Genomic DNA, 9844 nt, shown 5'->3' with positions numbered 1-9844 from the left:
AGAACAGTGACATACGATGCTTTCTTAATTATGGCTGCTTGAAGGCTCCCACCAGCTTAAGCACAGCAGAGACTGTATACGTGTTTGGTAACGATTAATGTAATTCACCATTCTTACTTTCTTATCACTGTTGTGCCATATGGTAAAACCTGGTGATAACAGCAGCACACAAGTGTCCAAGCCAGTGATGAGATGAAACGAATGCAAAATAAAAACAGACCGTTACAAAATACAGCCCCTGGCAAATATTACTTTTACTAGGTCATTCTGCAATAATGACCACATCATGGTAGTCAAACATGTGTGGCTTCCACCATCAACACTGAGCACCATGTTTCTTCCTTCTCACAATAAACTCACAACTCTCACAATAAAAGCACAATGTGGCTTCAGCATGTAGCAGTCTTCAAAGTGAGGACACACAGTGCCCCAAGAATCACAGAGTACAAGTCCATTAGCACAGATGCTAGTTCACAAAGTGACAGCACTCACTCCCATTCACAAAGAACAAACACAAAGACTAAACAATGAAAAACAAATATCAATAACGCTGGTCCTATTGTACGTAACTCACTACAAACAAATTTCACTACACAGCAAGCAATGAATAAAAAGAACTGGGGGTGTGCAAATATTAGAAGGTTTCAAGCACAAATCAAACACTTAACACTATTCAATTCATATTATTAGAGAATTTGGTGGTTGATAATTTCAAAAATTCTATTTTGTGATAAATCTGGCACAGTATGCTAAAGCTCGCATGAGGCTTTACGTATTCGGCAGTTTCAAGTGCCTTCTTGTTCTTGTTAAACCACCTCTGCCAGAAATGCCTAGCTATTCCTGAAACCACCGGTTTAAGGGAAGGCTTATTTTCTTCTACGGAGGCACTGGTTGCATGACATCTGATGGCACTACCTTCTGGAAGTGCTGTATATGATCATGAGCTAGGATACTTCAGAATACTGCAGTGAGGAAGAGTGTTTGTGCTGAAGACACTAGATTTCAGGACATGCAAACATCAGTTTTATAAAATTTTATGTTTGTGCACAATTGCTTGGCTTGCTCATTCCCTATATAGCCATCATTAGCATAAAAAGTTTTGAGTGCATTATAAAGGCTGTATCATTCACAACCATTGCTGTATCAGGTATGCTATGCTGACTGACAAATATGCTGCTTTTCTGAAAGTCAAGCGATTCCAATTGCTGTGTGAAATAACTGTGCATCTTACATTAAGCTGCCTATGCAAAAAAGTTACGAGGTCATTTCATTGAATGGGTAATGGAGTGTTACAGCAAGTTTCTGCCCATGATATGCAGTTTGCAAGTGAGCAAAATTTTATTGCTGCGAGGACAGCTGAGCTTGTAGCAGCACCAGTGACTTCAAACATTAGTGAACGTGCAATACATATTAATAATGTTAAGAAGCACAGCCACAGACGAGGCTGAGGACAGTACAGAAGACGACGACGCTCGCTGATGTCGCACGGACTGTCTTCCATCTTGTACGCCAGTGAATGCATTGTCAATACCCTGTAAATATATTGAAACCTCTCTTCTCCCCAAAACATTTTGGTGGAGGTTGCGGGCTTTCTGAGACACACGACGGATTTGCGCAGTGGGCGCTCATTGGCTGCGTTGGCAATGCCAGCTCAAGGCGAAAATGTTTCAGGCACATCACCACCTGCGCACACCGTCATCGTGGTACAACTGTGCGACCCAGGGACCTTGCCTGGCACACATAATACCTACATTGAAGATTGGCTTTAACTATATGAACAGGTGAGCGCAAGCAATTACTGGGACCAGACCATCATGCTCACTAACCTGAGCTTTTACTTTGTGGGAATGACACGCATCTGGTTTGAGAGCCATGAAGAGGAACTCACTAGCTGGGACTTGTGTAAACAAAAGCTCACTGATTTCTTTGGCAAGACTGTTGGCTGCCAGCGTCCCGCGCAGAAAGACCTTGCGTGCCGAGTTCAGACTTGCACTGAGTCCTATGTGACATATATTCAGGACATGCTTGCACTTTGTCGCGAGGTTGACAAGAAGATGGCGGAAGCGGAAAAGGTAACGCATATCCGCAAAGGAATTGCAGACACGTTTACTCTCCTCGTCTTCAAGAACTCTTTGAAAGTGCTGGACATCATTGCTCAATGCTGCCACTTCGAAGAAGCCAAAAGCCGTAGCATTGCCTACTACTTTTCTTGCCTTCCTAACATAGCTGCAAACATCTATCTGCAAGGACCTCCATCTCCCACCCATGCCTGCTGCATCCAACAGTATAGTGCACATCGTCTGACGGGAGATTGAAGCTGCCTCCCCAGTTCCTCCCCAGGCTCACACCCCAGACGATTCCCACACAACATTATCCCTCATCCAGACCGTTCAACAACAACAATTGGCCAACACTGCACTCCCGTAACTTTTCCAAGTCAACAGACCCGACTATCACTCACCCAGCGCACCCAATCTACCACGAAGTTTGTGCACTCGTCCTCGTTATCGAAACCTCGAAGAATGGTGCACTTCAGATGACAGGCCTATGTAGTTCTGGTGTGGACACGTTGGACATATTTCCTGCCATTGTTACAGCTCATGGAACTCACAGCCTTGGCCGAGCTTTTCAAATACCCGGCACCAGCTTACCCGCCGACACACATCGAAGAAGGCACCGCTCCAACGTCTCTGCCCGTATGACCAAACAGTTCCCCTTTGCCACGCCCACATCTTTCCCACACGCCTCTGCCTCGTCGCTCTCCATCTCCTTCTTCCTCCCGCTGCTCCTTGGAAAACTAACAGCCGCAGCTTTGAGAGGTGAGCCTGCCATGACGACCTCCGAAATTCCTCTGCTTACACTTAGTGGCCACCACAACCTTATCGACATGGAAGTGGACGGTATACCTGTAATAGCACTGATTGACACAGGAGCACACATATTGATTATGAACTCGAACTTCCATACGCACCTAAAGAAAGTCCTACTCTTACCCCGCGCACTGTGGTCCACATAGCCAATGATGGACAAGACATGGTAGAGCGCTGTTGTCTATTTGGTTGTCCCACTTTTGTGCTGGAAAATACCACTATGACAAACCAACAAGCCTAACGGCACATCCTTGCAAGTTATTCACTGTTTTGAGTAACCTAACTTGTCAGGGTTTCTGAACATAACTGGAATCATGCTGGGCTGGCTCACATGCATCCAACATTGCAGCAATGAACAGTAAACCATTGTGTTGGACACATAGCAGCAGTGTAGTTTTACTTTTGTGGATTTCCTTAGACCTTGCACCTTCTGCAGTGGACACGGAAAAATTTTATCACATGATCCCAGACAGCAACTCACCTCGACGGCAGTCCCCACCTCTCCGATGGTGCAACCAGAGGCCAATTATTGCGGCACGTGCTGAACAAGCATGTAGAGAATTCAATTGCTTCCATGATGACTCACCAATCTAGTAATATATGCCTTGAATTTAGACTGCTTACAGATGTCTGGCCTAAAAAAATATATGCTAAATTTCATTACTCTCATGGAACCCACCATGTTTGCATCACTAACATGATCTGTGGTACTCTTGAGTTAGGTTTACTTCCTTTCTGTAGTTAACATCATGTTACAACTAACCAAACTTCACAGGTGTGTCTGATACTGGTTGCATTCTTAATTGATAACATTTAAACCTGCTTACATTTTTATGAGACATCCTGTCTAGCATGATGCATTATTTCAGTGCACACCATAAAATGCATAACTTGAAAATAACACCAATTTGAGGCACATCTAGACTTAGTCGTTATTGTCACAAGTGATTGTTCTGGTTTTAGCCAATTAATGTAGATAGGAAGCGGTGTCCTGAAAAGAAATATGGCTCTAGGTTGAATGCAGTGCATTTCCTGCATTACATTATTTTGTTTTCAAGGTCGAGCATTTTGTGCTAACCTTTTACCTGCCACTCATCCCTGCACTGATGCAACTGAGTATACATTTATTCACCTCCACTTGCAAGCTGTAATGCATCAAAGGGATACTAATTAGCATTTCCTCCTGCCTTTAAACTGCTCCTTCTGTCCTTACTTCTCTTGTATGAGTCAATAGATGGTACTTGATTCAATTTGAAAACATTTAATATTTGGACACCCAATAGAAAGATAGAATAAAAGCACAACAACTTTTACTATATATGGTTGATACTACTTTCCACATGTGGAAAAATATGATGCACTAGTACACTCATTGCCTTAAAAGCTTTATTGAAGAGCTCTCCAAGGCTTACTAATTCTGAACTATACTATGAACGTACAGCTCAAAATTATGATGACTGATGAGATGAGATGAGCTAAATCAAGAAGACAATTTCCTAAACATTTCCATTTTTGTGATGTAGCCATAGAAAGCCACAAAGTAAGTCACGCGAACTCTAGGCAACTTAAGACATTTTGTGAACCAACTAACAATTAAAAGTAGACTTTAAAAAGTCAGACAATTTATTGCAAGACATTCTTAAGATTCAACACTCAGGTTACTGATAAGCTTTGCCGAGCACTTTCATTCCTTGTATTGTTGCATGTGTTTGCACTAATTAGAAGACCTAGGTAAGAATAACCATGAAGATCACTAACATTATGGGGATGCAGATGTATGTTACTCCCTCCTAAATGAATTCAAAGCTTTAATGTTAGATAATATTGCCATATTTTGTGCATATGTGACATAGGTGCTATTATAGATGTTTCTCACAAGTGACCATACAGAATTTCCTAGCAAGTTATATTCATTGCAAGGAACAATGGAAGCACTATTATTCTCACAAAATCATTTTCACATGGAAATGTTGACACCTGTACCTATGGAAATACATTATTTGCAGGCCATTCTATACTGCTCGTTATGAACAGGATGTACACAACTGCACATTTGGTGCACTCCATATCTTGGGAAAAGGTGATAAATACAGCTGAGCGACTAGACATACTCCAGAACAATAAAGCCCAGCATAAATTCACAACTGCAGTTGCCCCCTTATCTTACCAGAGGCCAGGGTCATGGCAGTTCAGGAAGAAAGGTAGCAAAATATCAGAAAAATAGGCCCTCCGTACAACATAGATCCTCAGCACTGTTACTGGATGATGATAAAATGCCACTTATTCATTCATATCTCACTTTTCTTTTCATGAGTGGCTCGCATTTTGCAAAACTTCCATCACTTCAAAGCCATGAATCTGGTCTTTGGTACAGAAAGCAAGCGGAGGCATACTTTGAAACAGGTGTTAGGTCAACATAGGTGAGGAGATACTTTGCATGAACTTTCAGTGTCATCCATGACTAGAGGCCAGTGTAGACAGGGTCTCGACGACTTTCTGCAACCAGGGAGCTGATTTCTGTTGGATTCTTAGACTGATCTTTCCATCTGGTGTAGTAGTATCGGGCTGACAAGAATCCCAACATTATGACAGCAGCTGCAAAGACAAACAGGAATAGCTTCACCATAGGAAAAACCTACAGCTCATCCATATCAGAACCAACACACATATGACAGATTTCAGTGGCAGCACTGTGCTTGCACACACGTGCATGCTGCCTATTCTCAGCTGGCCCAACGCATCATGACTTTGAATAATCCCGTTTCGCTTATTGCCTTTTCGTTCTTGTTTTCACAAGCAAACAGGTCAGTATCATAATAAGACTCTCACTCACCCTTCCCGAAATTTTTTTTTCATTGCCACATTGAATAAAATGAAGGGGCCAAACATGCAGGGATGACTTACAATCATGCAGATTTATTGCAGGGATTGCTATATATAATCACCACTGAAAGAATCAACCAAACAAAACAAATGATAGGAGGCACATACACCATGGAAGCACGAAAGGGGTCACAAAAAAAGGGCGAAAATGTGGCAGCAATGCATGCGTCAATCTGCCAGATAGGCGAGCTTGCTACTATGCAGTGCTAGAGACAGCATGTCTGCACAGTGCAAAAAACAAGGACAGAAGAAAGGACACAACACAAGCGCTGTGTTGTGTACTTTTTTCTGTCCTCGTCTTTTGCGCTGTGCAAACATGTCAATATTTAATCACCAACTCACCCAAGCTTCCACTTTATCAAGCTAAAGATGGACAGCTAACACAGCTACAGTATCGCTTGTCATGTGGACCACGAATGCTTCCCTAATCTCTCGTGCTTATTACTGACTGCACTTGGCCTCAATTATGAAGTTCAGGAAGGCCAGACTGCACGAGCGCCTAGAACAGTCAATAGCCAAATGACTACCATGTTACCCATGAAGTGAGTTCATGTGCTTGCGCAGGCGGTTGTTAGCACACTGGCCTATTTGACTGATGTAGCAACGACCACGTGATAGGGGAATTTGATACACCCCAGTGGCAATTCATATACTTTTTTTGCTCGTCTCTTTTCACAAGCCGGGGTACACAGGTGCTCTGATTAGTTACTTGTCCATGTAGATTACCTAACTTTTTCCTTGCAGTGAACAGCAACTTCAAGCCTATTTTCCTAACAATCCATTTTAGGCAATGGGATACACTGTGTACAGCCGCCCTGATTTTTAATAATATAGCGCGAGCGTCGACTGAACTGCCGGTGAGCGCCTTATAACGGCGATAAGTGTGCAACAAGCGCGTGCAACAAGGCGAGTGCAACAAGGCAACAAGGCTCGTGCGCGAACTCTCGCCTTGTTGCACGCTTATCGCCGTTATAAGGCGCTCACCAGCAGTTCAGTCGACGCTCGCGCTATATTATTAAAAATCAGGGCGGCTGTACATATGGTATGGCAGCGGTGCTATTCGGATGGCAGTTGATTTTCCCTCACTGTTGACATCTTCCTTTTCTTGAATTTGACGATAAGCAATTCCGCTATGCTAGAAAGCAATGCTACTGGGAAACCAGCTGCCTTGAGACAAAGCACCTGATTAGCTAAGCTATTTTTCAATATGTGGTGCCAAGATTTTGAAAAGGACGATTTCATGTAAGATTTTGTGATTTCACACCCAACTAGCTTGAAATGCACTGAGCTGAAGGGAAGTAAACTTTTTGATGACCGGGGATACTACCAGCATATGTGCTTATTTGAGAAAACTATTTCAAATTCTCAAAAAATTACTTTGAACTTCTCAGGGAGTTCCTTTGTCAGTCCGAGGTCCTTCATTTCGGAACAGAAGATGCTAAACATCAGAGTGGCATTTAAGTATGTAAGTCGGCTGTTATTAGATGCACCATATTGCCACGTGAACTTGCATATCTTTTTCGAGTGACCACTTTTCACCGTCTAACAAACGTTATCGCTCAGCGCAGGACGCACCCACATGTACCGGAAGTTTCTCGGATGCTATCGATTGTTCTTTCTGCTGTCTGTTGTCACCCAGGCTTGTGTAATCTGATAGCATGTGCGACATGAATTGTGCAAAACTTTCTGGAAGCCACGCGGGTACCAGCGATTACTCTGGAACTTTCGATGGCTTATGTATAAAAGCTGACGCGCTTGACCCGCTGGTCAGGTTTTCGCCGATCACTGACTGTGTTTGCTGCTGTCACCGTTCTTTGAGTGCATCCTGTTTGTCAGGGCACAAGTTTACCCAATAAAACGCTAGTTCCATCATTCCCAGTTTTGCTGCTTTCTTCACCGTCACTACTGCGTAACATTTGGTGGAGGTGCTTTGTGTTTATGTACCGGACGCCCCCCCCACAAAGCCATGACCCAAGCCCGAACACGGAAGACAGCACCAATGACGCCAAGAACCAGCGAGGTAGCTGCAGGCTGCAAGGACTGCCCTTAGAGCACAGACTTTTGCCTGAGACGACAAGGAAGACCGTCGCCAAGTAAATCCCAATTGCAGCCGCAGTGTCCCCCATCGTACTGCAACAGCCCAGGGAGCCACCGACCTTCCGTGGATCATCATTTGAAGACCTGGATAACCAGCTAAAAACATATGAAAGGGTTGCCACATACAACAACTAGAATTCCAATGAAAAGCTCCTGCATGTGTACTTCGTCTTAGAAGATGCCGCCAGGACGTGGTTTGAGAATCGGGAATCAACCCCGACTACATGGGACCTCTTCCGCAACGGCTTTCTGTAGACATTCACAAGCGTCCTGTGGAAAGAGCGAGCCCAAGCTCTACTGGAAACCCGCATGCTGTTCCCGAACGAAAACATTGCGATCTTTACAGAGGAGATGACTCGCCTCTTCCGACACGCCGACCCAGACATGCCGGAAGAGAAAAAAGTTTGCTTCTTGATGCGTGGTTTGAAGCAAGGGCCTTTTGCTGGATTGATACGCAACCCACCTAAGACTGTTGCCAAATTTATTTCCGAGGCCACAACAATTGAGAAGATGCTTGGTGTGCAGACAAGGCAATATAATCGCCGACTGCTGACTCCAAATCACGCCGACACTCAAGGACTCGGTAGCGACGACCTGTGCGAGACCATCAGAGCGGTCGTTCGCGAGGAACTGCAGAAGCTCTTTCCAAGATCACAGCTTCAAGTGGCCAACATCGTCAAAGAAGAGGTTCAGCGATCGCTTGGGTTTCCTGAGGTGCAGCCACAATCAACACAGGCCCAGCCAGAAGCAATGACCTATGCCGTCATCGCCTGCCGTCAAGGTCTCTCTCTGCGACCGCGCCAGGGCCCTGTAACAGCACAATTCCGTTGACCACCGCCGCTGCCGCCAGTACACCCACTCGCTGCCCAGCGCAGCTATGCGAGGAAGAAAGACATTTGGCATGCCCCTCACCACCGTCCGCTCTGATATCACTGCAGAGAAGCTGGCCACATCTACCCCCGATGCCCATACCGTGACTTGGGACTGCAAGGGTTCGCCGTGAACGCGCTGCGGCCACAGCTTGGGGAGCGCCCTCTTAACATAGTTGACTACATCGCCGCTACTCAGTGGAGCCCTCGACAACCATCCCGTTCGCCGCCACCAGGTCGCAATCTGTTGACAAAGCGCTGTCCATACACTACTGGCCTAGCCTGGGACTGGTCCGTCAGCCCATATCCAGAAAACTAAAAGTAGCAACCGATGGAGGTGCAGTTGCTGTTCGTCGAACTGACGGGGATCCTCTGCCACCGCTAAAGACGCCGAAAAAGCTATCTCGACAACATCACAATGACACGCCGCCATCTCGACGAAACCTGGAAGCAAAGAATGCACCGACCAAAGACCTGACGACGCGACGTACCAGCCACACGTCAACACGACACAGCCATGATCCGATACCAAGACCTAACTGCAATGCAAGATAAAGAACAACTGACCTCGACGTGCTTCTCGACGGTTATGCAGTGACCGCCTTAGTGGACACAGGAGCTGACTACTCTGTTATCAGTGGATTGTTTGCTGCCAAGCTGAAGAAAGTCAAGACTGCATGGGACAGCCCTCAAATTAGGACAGCTGGAGGACACCTCATAACGCTGACGGGAATCTGCACGGCAAGAATTACAGTTCATGACCGGACCTACCCTGCAATGCTCGTTGTCCTACAACAGTGCTTGCGAGACGTATTCTCGGAATGGACTTCCTGAACCAACACGGCGCCATCATTGACCTGAGGTCTAAGTCAAAAACGCTGTCCACTGACCAAGCTATACCCACAGAGAGGCCTTCCAGTCAGCGTGCCTTGAGAGTACTTGAGGACCAAGTCAGCATCCCGCCTCGCTCCAGCATCGTCATTTCCGTCGGTAACGAAGCACCCACAGATGTAGAAGGCGTCATTAAGGGTGACCAACGGCTGCTGCTCGACCGTGAAATTTGCGTCGCAAGAGCGATCGCTGAAGTGCACTGACGGAGAGCAAAAGTGATGCTGACAAACTTCT

The 9844-nt window shown here is 45.4% G+C and overlaps 1 protein-coding gene across 1 annotated transcript in view; it reads right to left on the bottom strand.

The window, feature by feature from the left end:
- Positions 1-234: 234 nt before the first annotated feature.
- Positions 235-9844, bottom strand: part of LOC142565876 (uncharacterized) — a 32815-nt gene continuing 23205 nt past the window's right edge. The window contains exon 7 of the mRNA XM_075676445.1: positions 235-5465. Within this exon, the coding sequence (XP_075532560.1) occupies positions 5332-5465 (134 nt within the window). The 3' untranslated portion in view covers positions 235-5331. The remainder of the gene's footprint in view (positions 5466-9844) is intronic.

The sequence above is a fragment of the Dermacentor variabilis genome, unplaced genomic scaffold, assembly GCF_050947875.1.
Source record: "Dermacentor variabilis isolate Ectoservices unplaced genomic scaffold, ASM5094787v1 scaffold_12, whole genome shotgun sequence".
In the NCBI taxonomy this organism is placed as follows: domain Eukaryota; kingdom Metazoa; phylum Arthropoda; class Arachnida; order Ixodida; family Ixodidae; genus Dermacentor; species Dermacentor variabilis.
Note: the sequence above shows the minus strand (reverse complement) of the source record. Positions and strands in the feature narration are given on the sequence as shown.